This window comes from Carcharodon carcharias, assembly GCF_017639515.1.
Source record: "Carcharodon carcharias isolate sCarCar2 chromosome 39 unlocalized genomic scaffold, sCarCar2.pri SUPER_39_unloc_4, whole genome shotgun sequence".
NCBI classification, from domain to species: Eukaryota; Metazoa; Chordata; class Chondrichthyes; order Lamniformes; family Lamnidae; genus Carcharodon; species Carcharodon carcharias.
Window position 1 is genome coordinate 366,538 of NW_024470843.1, and position 14,040 is coordinate 380,577.

At 51.8% G+C, this 14,040-nt stretch overlaps 1 protein-coding gene across 1 annotated transcript in view; it reads left to right on the plus strand.

Annotated features, from left to right (window-relative positions):
* Positions 1-14,040, plus strand: part of LOC121274975 (RNA binding protein fox-1 homolog 1-like) — a 63,159-nt gene that overhangs the window by 35,908 nt on the left and 13,211 nt on the right. Inside the window, exons 6-8 of the mRNA XM_041182354.1 lie at positions 4,585-4,638; positions 7,569-7,707; positions 11,530-11,569. Coding sequence (XP_041038288.1) covers positions 4,585-4,638; positions 7,569-7,707; positions 11,530-11,569 — 233 coding nt within the window. The remainder of the gene's footprint in view (positions 1-4,584; positions 4,639-7,568; positions 7,708-11,529; positions 11,570-14,040) is intronic.

Sequence of the window (14,040 nt, forward strand, 5' to 3'; positions counted from 1 at the left end):
GGAACAAACTTCTTGAGAGGGCGGTGAAGACAGGTTTGATCGAGGTATTCACAAGGGAATTGGATAACTACCTGAAAAGAAAGACTGTGCAAGATTACAGGGATAAGGCAGGGGAGTGGGACTAACTAGAAAGCTCTTTCAGAGAGCCAGTGCAGAGTCGATGGGCTGAATGGCCTCCTTCTGCACTGTAAAAAAAAGAATTCTGCGATTGTGCATCTCGTCCCATTCCTTGTCCTCTCTGTGGTTAGCTTCGAATTTCTGTTTCTCTAACCTTCCATCTCCTTCCCCTTTCGACATAATCCATAAGGTCACAAGAGATTTTTTATAATTCATCGCTGGCTGGGCCCAGCATTTACTGCCCATCCCTAATTGCCCCCCTTGAGAAGGTGGTGGTGAGCTGCCTTCTTGAACCGCTGCAGTTCCCTGTGGTGTAGGTACACCCACAGTGCTGTTAGCGAAGGAGTTCCAGGATTTTGTCCCTGTGGTGTAGGTAAACCCACACTGCTGTTAGGAAGGGAGTTCCAGGATTTTGTCCCTGTGGTGTAGGTACACCCACAGCGCTGTTAGGAAGGGAGTTCCAGGATTTTGTCCCTGTGGTGTAGGTACATCCACAGCGCTATTAGGAAGGGAGTTCCAGGATTTTGTCCCTGTGGTGTAGGTACACCCACACTGCTGTTAGGAAGGGAGTTCCAGGATTTTGTCCCTGTGGTGTAGGTACACCCACAGCGCTGTTAGGGAGGGTGTTCCAGGATTTTGTCCCTGTGGTGTAGGTACACCCACAGTGCTGTTAGGGAGGGAGTTCCAGGATTTTGTCCCTGTGGTGTAGGTACATACACAGTGCTGTTAGGGAGGGAGTTCCAGGATTTTGTCCCTTTGGTGTAGGTACACCCACAGTGCTGTTAGGGAGGGAGTTCCAGGATTTTGTCCCTGTGGTGTAGGTACACCCACAGTGCTGTTAGGGAGGGTGTTCCAGGATTTTGTCCCTGTGGTGTAGGTACACCCACAGTGCTGTTAGGGAGGGAGTTCCAGGATTGTGACCCAGCGACAGTGAAGGAACGGCTAATATATTTCCACGTTACGGTGGTGAGTGACTTGTAGGGGAACTTCCAGGTGGTGGTGTTCCCCATCTCTCTCTGCTGCCCTTGTCCTTCTAGGTGGTAGAGGTCGTGGGTTTGGAAGGTACTGTCTAAGGAGCCTTGGTGAATTCCTGCAGTGCATCTTGTAGATGGTACACACGCTGCTGCTACTGTGCGTCGGTGGTGGAGGGAGTGAATGTTTGTGGATGGGGTGCCGATCAAGCGGGGCTGCTTTGTCCTGGATGGTGTCAAGCTTCTTGAGTGTTGTGGGAGCTGCACTCATCCAGGCAAGTGGGGAGTATCCCATCACAGCCCTGACTTGTGCCTTGTAGATGGTGGACAGACTTTGGGGGAGTCAGGAGGTGAGTGACTCTCCGCAGGATTCCCAGCCTCTGACCTGCTCTTGTAGCCACAGTATTTATATGGCCGGTCCTGTTCAGTTCCTGGTCAATGGTAAAAGTTTTTTCTAACATCCCCCCTAAACCTCCTGCCTTTGACCTTTAACATGCGCCCCCTCATGAATGACCCTTTAACTAAGGGAAACAGCTGCTCCCTATCCACCCCGTACATGCCCCTCACAATCTTGTCCACCTCGATCAGGTCGCCCCTCAGTCTTCTCTGCTCCAACGAAAATAACCCAAGCCTATCCAACCTCTCCTCATAACTTAAATGTTTCATCCCAGGCAACATTCTGGTGAATCACCTCTGCACCCCCTCCAGCGCAATCACATCCTTCCTATAATGTTGCGACCAGAACTGCACACAGTACTCCAGCTGTGGCCTCACCAAGGTTCTATACAACTCCAACATGACCTCCCTACTTTTGTAATCTATGCCTCGATTGATAAAGGCAAGGGTCCCAAATGCCTTTTCTACCCCCCTCTAACATGCCCCTCCACCTTCAGAGATCTATGGACACACACACCAAGGTCCCTTTGTTCCTCAGAACTTCCTAGTACCATGCCATTCATTGAATACTTACTAGTCAAATTACTCCTACGCATCCCAGCAAGCGGTCTAGTGAATCTTCCGTGCACTCTCTCTCTCTCTCACTCTCTCTGTTTCTCTCGGGCAAGTAGGTCCTTCCTTAGGTAAAGAGACCAAAACCCTATAAACTGCTACATGTGTGCTCTCACCAGTGCCCTGTATAACTGTGTTAAGACATCCTAACTCTTAAACTCCAATCTCTTTGTATCAAAAGCACGTGTAAACCATTTACGTTCCTAGTTGCTTGCTGTACCTGCATGTACTACAAGGACACCCAGATCCCTCGGTTTGCAAGCATTTCCCAGTCTGTCACCGCTGGAGTAGTAGTTCAGAGCTAATGCTTTGGGGAACAGGGGTTCAAACCCCAACACAGCAGCTGGTGGAGTTTTAATTCAATTCATAAATCTGGAATTTTAAAATTAGTCACAGGTTAGTGACCACGTAGCTATCGATGATTATTGTAAAAGCCCATCTGGTTCACTAATGTCCCTTAAGGAGAAGGAAATCTGCCCTTCTTACCTGGTCTGGCCTACATGTGACTCCAGACCCACAGCGAAGTGGTTGACTTTCGATGGCCCTAGCAAGCCGCTCAAGCCTCCTCCAGGGGCAATTAGGGATGGGCAACTAATGCTGGCCTCGTCAGCGATGCCCGCATCTGGTGTAAGAATGAAGAATAGTGCGAGGTTGAGCAGGTATTTTGCATTGGCCTTCACTGTAGAGGACACAAAGTGACATTCCAGAAATAGCCATAAATCGGGAAGCGGAAGGGCAGGAGGAACTCAAAAAAATTACAATCACCAGGGAGGTGGTACTGAGTAAATTCTGTTCTGGATGGGCTTCACCCTAAGTTCTTGAAAGAAGCATCTAGCGAGATAGCTGATGCGTTGGTTTTAATTTTCCAAAGCTCCCTGGTTCCATCCGATTGGAAAACAGCGAATGTCATTCCTTTATACAAAAGGGCGAGGGAGACAGAAAGCAGCAAACTGGAGGCCAGTTATCCTAACATCTGTCAGAGGGAAAATGGTAGAAGCTGTTATTAAAGCTGTGGCAGGGCACTTAGAAAGATTCAAGGCAACCAGGCAGAGTCAACATGGTTTTGTGAAAGGGAAAACCACGTTTGACCAATTTGTCGGAGCGCTTTGAAGAAGTGAAATGTGCTGTGGATAAAGGGGAACCGGTGGATGTGCTGTACTTAGATTTCTAGAAGGGCTTTGATAAAGTGCCACCAAAGATTATAGCAGAAAATAAAAGCTCCTGGTATTTGGGGCATGGATATTGACATGGATAGAAGGTTGGTTAGCTAACAGGAAACAGCGATTAGGCATAAATGGGTCGTTTTCTGGTTGGCAAGATGTGATGGGAGCCTCAACTCACAAAAAACGACTTGGATGAAGGGACTGAAGGAATAGTTGCTAAATTTGCTGGTGCTACCAAGGTAAGTAGGATAGTAAGATGTGGAGAGGACTATAAGGAGGCTACAAAAATATATAGATAGGTTAAGTGAGTGGGCAAAGATGTGGCAAATGGAGTATGATATGGGACAATGTGAAATGGTCCATTTTGGGAGGAAGATGAAAAAAGCACCTTACCTCAATGGCGAGAGATTGAAGAGCTGTGAGGTGCAGAGGGATCTGGGCGTCCTAGTCTATGAATTGCAAAAGGTTGGTATGCACGTACAGCGAGTCATTAGAAAAGCTAATAGAATGTTATTGTTTATTGAGAGGGGGATTGAATACAAAAGCAGGGAGGTTAAGCTTCAGTTGTACAGGGCACTGGTGGGACCACATCTGGAGTATTGTGTACAGCATTGGTCTCCTTATTTAAGGGAGGGTGTAAATGCATTGGAAGCAGTTCAGAGAATGTTTACCAGATTAATACCAGGAATGCGCGGCCTGTTTTATGAGGGAAGGTTGGACAGGTTAGGCTTGTATCCAGTGGAGTTTAGAAGAGTAAGAGACAACTTGATCGAAACATTTAAGCTCCTGAGGGGTCTTGGACAGGGTGGATGTGGAGAGTATGTTTCCTCTTGTGGGAGAATCTAGAACAAGGGGGGTCACTGTTTAAAAATAAGGGGTCGCTCATTTAAAACAGAGATGAGGAGAATTTCTTTTCTCTCTCACAAGGCGGTGAGTCTTTGGTACTCTCTTCCTGAAAAGGTGGTGGAAGCAGAGCCTTGGAATAATTCTAAGGTGGAATTAAATAGACTGTTAATACCATAAGACCACAGGAGCAGAAATTAGGCCATTCGGCCCATTGAGTCTGCTCCTCTTGGTAAGCAAGGGGGTGAAAGTTTACCGGGGATAGGTGGGAATGCGGGGCTGAGGTTGAGCCATGATCGGGTTGAGCGGTGGAGCAGGCTCGATGGGCCGAAGGTCCTGCCCAATTCGTGTGTCAGTGGCTCACCATCGCCTCCTTCAGGGCAGCTGGGGATGGGTGCTAAAGCCTCTCGCTCCTCGTTCCAATGTCCTTGTTTTCTCTGCACTGGCAACCTGCCCTGACTTCCTCCTTCCCTGTCCCACAGCTTGGAAGATCAACCCGGTGGTGGGAGCCGTCTACCCCCCGGAGCTTTACACAGGTAAGAAGGGCGAGAAGGAACGACGGGCGTCTCTCCCCCTTGCGGAGTCAGGTCAGAGTGCCCCCCCACGCGCCCCCCCACGCGCCCCCCCCACACACTGTGTCCCAGCCCAGGAAACGCCGCTCCCGAGTGCGGCTGCTGTCGTGGTGCTGGACGGCCTTGCGGTCAGTCGGTTGGTGCACAGGGCGATCCCACGACGCGTTATTGAGCGCAGATCATTCCCGGGTGCAATTCAGGGACGTGGGCGAAGAAAGTCCTCTGCTTTAGCGATGTTGCACAGAACCTTAGAAATTTTGCATTCGGTCTCACCAGTTTTGCTCTTCCCACCTCCAGCTCATTTCACCCTGTTAGTGGTGGTCGGGGGGTGGGGGGGTGGGGGGTGGGGGGTAGGGGGGAGGCTTAGTGGTATTGTCACCGTCCGAGCATTTCAGAGTCCTAGGGCAATGCTCTGGGGACCTGGGTTCAAATCCCACGTATGGGAGATGAGTGAGTCCAATTCTGGAATTATAAATGCTGTCGATTGTCATTAAAGCCCATCTGGTTCACTAATGCCCCTCTAGGGAAGGAAGTCTGCTGTGTATACCCAGGCCCAAATCCCAAGTACAAATAAATGATTAAAAAAAAAACCTTCCATTCCATGTGTTTGTCCAGCCTTTCCTTGAATGCACCTCCTTGACCTCTCCTTGAGGTAGGGAGTTCTGCGTTCTCTGCAGTAAGAGCTGCTGGTTGACAGAAAGGCCTATGAGGGCACCAGGCTGTTGGGAGAGAAGTCCCCCCACCCCCCCCGACCTTGGCCGTGGGATCTTTCATTTCCGCTTGAGAGGAGGGTGGACCTCCCCTGGCTGAATGTTGCATCCAGAAATGTCTGTGCCTCCAACAGTGCAGCACTCCCTCAGTACTGGCGCAGGGCGTGTGCGCTTAGATTCTGGGCGCTCGTCTCTGCCCTGAGACCAGTGATAAGATGGTAAGAGTGAAACAGAGCCTTCCGTGTGAAATCTGCGCCCGACGTGGGACACGATTGCATTTGTGGAAACTCCTGAACCAGCGTCAAGATCTCCCAGATCACATCCCACAGGGTCCTAAAGCCAACGGAAGTTCCCGTTATGTTTGTCCAGTGCACTGGGATTCCCCAAGCCTTGCTATTCCCAGGGATGTCGATGTTCCCATCGCTGTTGGGATTTCTGGGGCTGTTGGGATTCCCAAGAGCGCTGGCTATTCCAGGGATGTTAGGACTCCCAGGAATGTGGGGATTCCAGAGGCTGTTGGGATTCCCAGGAATGTTGCTTTTCCCAGGGATGCTGGGATTCTCAGGAATGTTGGGATTTCCAGGCATGTTGGGATTCCCAGGAATGTTGGGATTTCCAGGAATGTTGTTTTTCCCAGGGATGTTGGGATTCCCAGTGATGTTGGGGTTCTCAGGGATGTTGGGATTCTCTGGGATGGTGGGATTCCCAGGAATGTTGTTTTTCCCAGGGATGTTGGGATTCCCAGGGATATTGGGATTCCCAGGGATGTTGGGATTCCCAAGGGTATTGGGTTCCCAGGGATGTTGGGGTTCCCAGGGATGTTGGGATTTCCAGGGATGTTGGGGTTCCCAGGGATGTTGGGATTTCCAGGGATGTTGGGGTTCCCAGGTATGTTGGGATTCACAGGGATATTGGGATTTCCAGGGATGTTGGGATTCCCAGGAATGTTGCATTTCCCAGGGATGTTGAGGTTCCCAGGGATATTGGGATTTCCAGGGATTTTGGGATTCCCAGGAATGTTGCTTTTCCCAGGGATGTTGGGGTTCCCAGGGATGTTGGGATTCACAGGGATATTGGGATTTCCAGGGATGTTGAGGTTCCCAGGGATATTGGGATTTCCAGGGATGTTGGGATTTCCAGGGATGTTGGGGTTCCCAGGGATGTTGGGATTCCCAGGGATATTGGGATTTCCAGGGATGTTGAGATTCCCAGGGATATTGGGATTTCTAGGGATGTTGGGATTTCCAGGGATGTTGGGGTTCCCAGGGATGCTGGCATTTCCAGGGATGTTGGGATCCCCAGGGATGTTGGGATTTCCAGAGATGTTGGGATTTCCAGGGATGTTGGGGTTCCCAGGGATGTTGAGGTTCCCAGGAATGTTGACGTTTCCCAGGGAAGTTGGGATTTCCAGGGATGTTGGTATCCCCAGGGATGTTGGGGTTCCCAGGGATGCTGGGATTTCCAGGGATGTTGGGGTTCCCAGGAATGTTGACGTTTCCCAGGGAAGTTGGGATTTCCAGGGATGTTGGTATCCCCAGGGATGTTGGGGTTCCCAGGGATGCTGGGATTTCCCGGGATGTTGGGGTTCCCAGGGATGTTGGGGTTCCCAGGAATGTTGACGTTTCCCAGGGATGTTGGGATTTCCAGAGATGCTGGTACTCCTGAGGGTGTTGGGATTCCCAGGGATGCTGGTACTCCTGAGGGTGTTGGGATTCCCAGGGATGCTGGTACTCCTGAGGGTGTTGGGATTCCCAGGGATGCTGGTACTCCTGAGGGTGTTGGGATTTCCAGGGACGCTGGTACTCCTGAGGGTGTTGGGGTTTCCAGGGATGTTGGGGTTCCCATGGACGCTGGGATTTCCAGGGATGTTGGGATTCCCAGGGACGCTGGAATTTCCAGGGACGTTGGGATTTCCAGGGCTGCTGGTACTCCTGAGGCTGTTGGCATTCTCAGGGATGTTGGTTTTCCCGGGGACCTAGGGATTCCCAGGAAATGCCGGCATCCCCAGGGCTGCTGCTGAGATTTCTCCCACCTCGTCCGGATCTCTCCGATCCGTTGGGACTCTCATTGCACTCGGGACCCCTCAGCGCCGTTAGGCTTGAAGACATTGTCCCTGGGCTGGACTGACTCCTCTCTCTCTCTCTCTCTCTCTCTCTCTCTCCCTCTCTCTCTCATCCCGCTCAGTGGCTGGATTCCCGTACCCAGTGGCGGCCGCATCTCCAGCCATGGCCTACAGGGGGAGCCACCTGCGAGGGCGTGGCCGGGCTGTGTACAACACCATCCGGGCAGTGACTGCTCCATCGCCCATGCCAGCCTACGGAGGGTAAGTCTGTCCCTCAACCTCCCGGCTCCAGTGTGGACCCCTGGGATCACCGGCCTTCGGAGGGAACTGTCCAATCAGCACCCTAGAATTCGCTTAAAACCTTTAGCACGTACAGATGGGGAACAGGGATGGGGAACGTGTCGATCGGAGGTCTCCCTAACCCAACCTCCAATACGTTCAGTGACCTCCCAGCTCCCTCCGCTCTCTGTGGGGGAGGGTGGGAGGTGGGGTGGGGGGGGGTAGGGGGCGGGGGGAGGGAGAGAATTCCACCCATTCCTGACCCTCTGAGGGAAGAAATCCCTCCTCAACTCCGTCTTCCATGGGAGGCCCCTCACTCTGAAACTGTGCCACCCCCCCCCACCGCCCCCCACCCCACATCCACTGGAGGTCAGACCCAGCTTCCCCAGTCTCTCCGTGTCCACTCAGGTCCCACCTCCCTGCTCCCACTGGGGTAAGTCTCCCCCGCACCCTCTCCAAGGTCCTTGATTTCCTTCCTAATATCGGACAAGAGTCTTCAGCTGATGCCTGAAGAGGGTGGGAGGAATGAGTTGAGGAACTTCCGTGCTGACGTGCACTGTAAAACAATTTCAAAAACAGACGACCCCAACTGCTTTGTGCGTTTGTGTGTGTGTGTGTGTGTGTGTGTGTGTGTGAGTGTGGGAATGTGAGTGTGTGTGAGTGTGAGTTTCTGTGTGTATCTGTGTGTGTGAGTGTCTGTGTGTGTATGTCTGTGAGTGTCCGTGTGTGTATGTCTGTGAGTGTCTGTGTGTGTGAGTGTGGGTATGTGAGTGTGTGTGAGTGTGAGTGTGAGTTTCTGTGTGTGTGAGTGTCTGTGTGTGTATGTCTGTGAGTGTCCGTGTGTGTATGTCTGTGAGTGTCTGTGTGTGTACGTCTGTGTATGTGAGTGTCTGTGTGTGTATGTCTGTGAGTGTCCGTGTGTGTATGTCTGTGAGTGTCTGTGTGTGTACGTCTGTGTATGTGAGTGTGTGTGTGAGTATGTCTGTGAGTGTCCATGTGTGTATGTCTGTGAGTGTCTGTGTGTGTACGTCTGTGTATGTGAGTGTCTGTGTGTGTATGTCTGTGAGTGTCCGTGTGTGTATGTCTGTGAGTGTCTGTGTGTGTACGTCTGTGTATGTGAGTGTCTGTGTGTGTATGTCTGTGAGTGTCCGTGTGTGTATGTCTGTGAGTGTCCGTGTGTGTATGTCTGTGAGTGTCTGTGTGTGTACGTCTGTGTATGTGAGTGTGTGTGTGAGTATGAGTGTGAGTTCCTGTGTGTATCTGCGTGTGTGTATGTGTCTGTGAGTGTCTGAGTGTGCGTGAGTGCCTGTGTGTGCATGTGTCTGTGTGTGCATGTGTATGTGTCTGTGAGTGTGTGTGTGTCTGCCTATCTGTGAGTGTCTCTGTGTGTAAGTGTGTGTAAGTATATGTGTCTGTGAGTGTGTGTGTGTCTGTCTGTGAGTGTCTGTATGTATATGTGTGTGAGAATGTGTGTGTGTGTATGGGTGTGATTGTGTGTGTGCCTGAGTGTGTGTGTGTGTGTGTGTGTGTGTGTGCCTGAGTGTGTGTATGTATGCATGTGTATTTGTGTCTGCGTGTGTATGTGTCTGTGAGTGTGTGTATGTGTGTGCATGTGTCTGTGTGTGTATGTGTCTGTGATTGTATGTCTGTCTGTCTGATTGGCTGTATGTGTCTGTGAGTGTGAGTAAGGTTCTGTCTAAGGAGCCTTGGTGAATTCCTGCAGTGCATCTTGTAGATGGTACACACGCTGCTGCTACTGTGCGTCGGTGGTGGAGGGAGTGAATGTTTGTGGATGGGGTGCCGATCAAGCGGGGCTGCTTTGTCCTGGACGGTGTCGAGCTTCTTGAGTGTTGTGGGAGCTGCACTCATCCAGGCAAGTGGGGAGTATCACATCACAGTCCTGACTTGTGCCTTGTAGATGGTGGACAGGCTTTGGGGAGTCAGGAGGTGAGTGAGTCTCCGCAGGATTCCCAGCCTCTGACCTGCTCTTGTAGCCACAGTATTTATGTGGCCGGTCCTGTTCAGTTTCTGGTCAATGGTAACCCCCAGGATGTTGATAGTGGGGGATTCAGTGATGGTAATGCCATTGAAAGTCGAGGGGTGATGGTTTGATTCTCCCATGTTGGCGATGACCATTGCCTGACACTTGTGTGGCGTGAATGATACTTCCCACTTGCCAGCCCAAGTCTGGATATTGTCCAGGTCTTGCTGCATTTGGACATGGGACTGCTTCAGCATCTGAGGAGTCGTGAATGGTGCTGAACGTTGTACAACCATCAGCGCACATTCCCACTTCTGACCTTATGATAGAAGGAAAGTCATTGATGAAGCAGCTGAAGGTGGTTGGGCCGAGGACACTACCCTGAGGAACTCCTGCAGTGATGTCCTGGAGCTGAGATGACTGACCTTCAACAACCACAACCATCTTCCTTTGTGCCGGGTATGACTCCAACCAGCGGAGAGTTTTGCCCCTGATTCCCATTGACTCCAGTTTTGCTGGGGGCTCCTTGATACCACACTCGGTCAAATACAGCCTTGATGTCAAGGGGCAGTCACTCGTGACACCATCCAGGACAAAGCAGCCCCGCTTGATCGGCACCCCATCCACAAGCATTCACTCCCTCCACCACCGACGTACAGTAGCAGCAGTGTGTGTACCATCTACAAGATGCGCTGCAGCAACTCACCAAGGCTCCTTAGACAGAACCTTCCAAACCCACGACCACTAGCATCTAGAAGGTCATGGGCAGCAGATAGATGGGAACACCACCACCTGGAAGTTCCCCTCCGAGTCACTCACCATCCTGACTTGGAAATATATCGGCCATTCCTTCACTGTCACAGGGACAAAATCCTGGCACTCCCTCCCTAACAGCACTGTGGGTGTACCTACACCACAGGGACAAGATCCTGGAACTCCCTCCCTAACAGCACTGTGGGTGTACCTACACCACAGGGACACAATCCTGGCACTCCCTCCCTAACAGCACTGTGGGTGTACCTACACCACATGGACAAAATCCTGGAATTCCCCCTCTAACAGCACTGTGGGTGTACCTACACCACAGGGACAATTTCCTTGAACTTCCCTCCCTAACCGTGCTGTGGGTATACCTACACCACAGGGACTGTTTCAAGAAGACAGCTCCACACCACCTTCTCAAGGGGCAATTAGGGATGGGCAATCAATGCCGGACCCAGTCAGCCACACTCATAAAATTTAGCACCTGTTCCTGTTCCGTGTCTTGCCTCTTTGTTTTTTGCCCCTGTCCCTTCACCATTCTCTTGACCCCTGGATGGACTCTTTTGCCATTCAGACTCTCCTGTCTGCTGCCCCATCACACAGCTTCGTTTCGCCCCAGCCCCACCCACGCTTCTCTCTCGGCTCTACCCCAAACGTGTGCCAGTTCCGGTGAGAGCCCACTGACCGGAAACGACAGCTCTGCCTCCCTCCGACCATTGCTACCGGACCTGCTGAGTCCCTCCAGCGTTTTCCCTGCTACCTGTCCCTTCGCCGATGCTCGGGACCCCTCCCTCCCATTCCCGGTGCTGACGTCCTGCCTGCGACTCCTTTCACGGGGGGACAGGACTCCGGGCTGCCTGGTGTTTTGGTGGAAAGCGGCGGTGGGGAGAGGGAAGGGGAAGGGGAAGGGGAAGGGGAAGGGGAAGCAGGGTGGTTAATGGGTGGAACACAGTGGGGGTTGGGGGGGGGTGGGTCGAGGATTGACCTGAATTATGAGAGATGAATGAGGATGTACCCTGTGTGACACTAACTGGACCTTCTTCTGCTCTATCGCATTGTAGGGTCGTGTACCAGGATGGTTTATACGGACCAGATGTTTACGTAAGTATTCAACCATTAGGTGTAAATTGTGCGGAGAGTCACTGCACCCTTCAAATATCCCATGTTTTGTCATCGCTTTCTCTCTCTCTCTCTTTCTAAATTATTCCTATGTCCCGCCCTCGCCTCCCTTTCCCTCTTTTCCTCTCTCTCTCACCTTTTTCTTTCTCTCACAATTTCTCTTTCACTCTCCTCTCTCAATTCTTCCTTTCCCTCTCGCTCTCTTTCTCCACTCCTCTCTCTCTCCCCCGTCTATCTTTATCTATTCCCCACTCTTTCTCCTCTCTTTCCCTCTCTCTCCTCTACCTCTCTCTCAATTTTCCCTTTCCCTATCTCTCTTTCTCCCCCTCTCTCTCCTCCTATCTTTTCCTCTTCGCCCCTCTCTCTCCACTCTTCCCTCTCTCTCCACTCTTCCCTCTCTCTCTCTCTCAATTTTCCCTTTCCCTCTCTCTTTCTCCCCTTCTCTCCCTCTCTCTCCCCCTATCTTTTTCTCTTTCCCCCTCTCTCTCCTCTCTTCCCTCTCTCTCTTTCTCAATTGTCCCTTCCCTCTCTCTCTTTCTCCCCTCTCTCCCCCCTTTTCTCTCCCTGTCTATCTTTTTCTCTTCCCCTCTCTCTCCTCTCTCTCTCTCTCTCTCAATTATCTCTTTCCCCCTCTCTCTCCTCTCTGTCAATTTTCCCTTTCCCTCTCTCTCCCTTTCTCCACCCCCCCGTCTTTTTCTCTCTCACTCTCTCTTTATTTCACTCCCTCTCTCTCACATTTTCTCTTCCCCCTCTCTCCTATCTCACCTTTATCTCTTTCCCACTCATCCCTCTCTTTCATTTGTCCCTCTCCCCCTCTCTCATCTCTCTCGCCCTTTCTCTCTCTCTCTCCCTGTCTTTCTCTCTCGCACATCTTCTCTTTCCCCCTTTCTCTTTTTCCCTCTCTCTCTTTCTCTCTCTCTCTCACCTTATCTCTTTCTCTTTATCTGTCTCATTTTTTCTCACTCTTCTCTCTCACTCACTCTATCTCTCTCTCTCTCTCTGTTCCTCTCTCACTTTTTCTCTAGGCATCTCCATGTCTTTCTAGTATCTCCCTCTCTTCCTTTCCTACATTCCCTCCCCCTCTGTCTTGTCTGAGCTCTCATTCTCTCTGAAAATGAAGACCCATTTCAGTTTAAAAATGCCTTTCTCCTTTTCTCCCTTGCTTTCTCTCTCTGTCCTCCCATCTCAACCCACTTGCACCCTCCATAACCCTGAGCTCAGCCAGAATTCTATACCCGAGAACCTAACTCACTGCAGGTTCACATCTGGAACCCCCACCCCCTCTGCTCACTGTCACACACCAGCTCCAGGCTCAGCAATGCCTCAATTTTACAATTCTCTTCCTCCTGTTCAAATCCATCCCTCACCCCCTCCCTCCCTATCTCTGTAACTTCCTCCAGCCCCTACAATTCTCATCCTCCTGTTCAAATCCCTCCCACACCCCCGCCCTCCCTATCTCTGTAACCTCCTCCAGCCCCTACAACCCTCCCTATCTCAGTAACCTCTTCCAGCCCCTACACCCCTCCCTATCTATGTAAGCTCCTCCTGCCCCTACACCCCTCCCTATCTATGTAAGCTCCTCCAGCCCCTACACCCCTCCCTATCTCTGTAACCTCCTCCTGCCCCTGCAACCCTCCCTATCTCTGTAACCTCCTCTAGCCACTACACCCCTCGCTATCTCTGTAACCTCCTCCAGCCCCTACACCCCTCCCTATCTCTGTAACCTCCTCCAGCCCCTAAACCCCTCCTTATCTCTGTAATCTCCTCCAGCCCCTACACCCCTCCCTATCTCTGTAACCTCCTCCAGCCCCTACAACCCTCCCTATCTCAGTAACCTCTTCCAGGCCCTACACCCCTCCCTATCTCTGTAACCTCCTCCAGCCCCTACACCCCTCCCTATCTCTGTAACCTCCTCCTGCCCCTACAACCCTCCCTATCTCTGTAACCTCCTCCAGCCCCTACAACCCTCCCTATCTCTGTAAACTCCTCTAGCCGCTACACCCCTCGCTATCTCTGTAACCTCCTCCAGCCGCTACACTCCTCCCTATGTCTGTAACCTCCTCCAGCCCCTACACCCCACCCTATCTCTGTAACCTCCTCCAGCTCCTACACCCCTCCCTTTCCCTGTAACCTCCTCCAGCCCCTACACCCCTCCCTATCTCTGTAACCACCTCCAGCCCCTACACCCCTCCCTATCTCTGTAACCTCCTCCAGCCCCTACATCCCTCCCTATCTCTGTAACCTCCTCCAGCCCCTACACCCCTCCCTATCTCTGTAACCTCCTCTAGCCGCTACACCCCTCACTATCTCTGTAACCTCCTCCAGCCCCTACACTCCTCCCTATCTCTGTAACCTCCTCCAGCCCTTACACCCCTCCCTATCTCTGTAACCTCCTCCATGCCCTACACCCCTCCCTATCTCTGTAACCTCCTCCAGCCCCTACACCCCTCCCT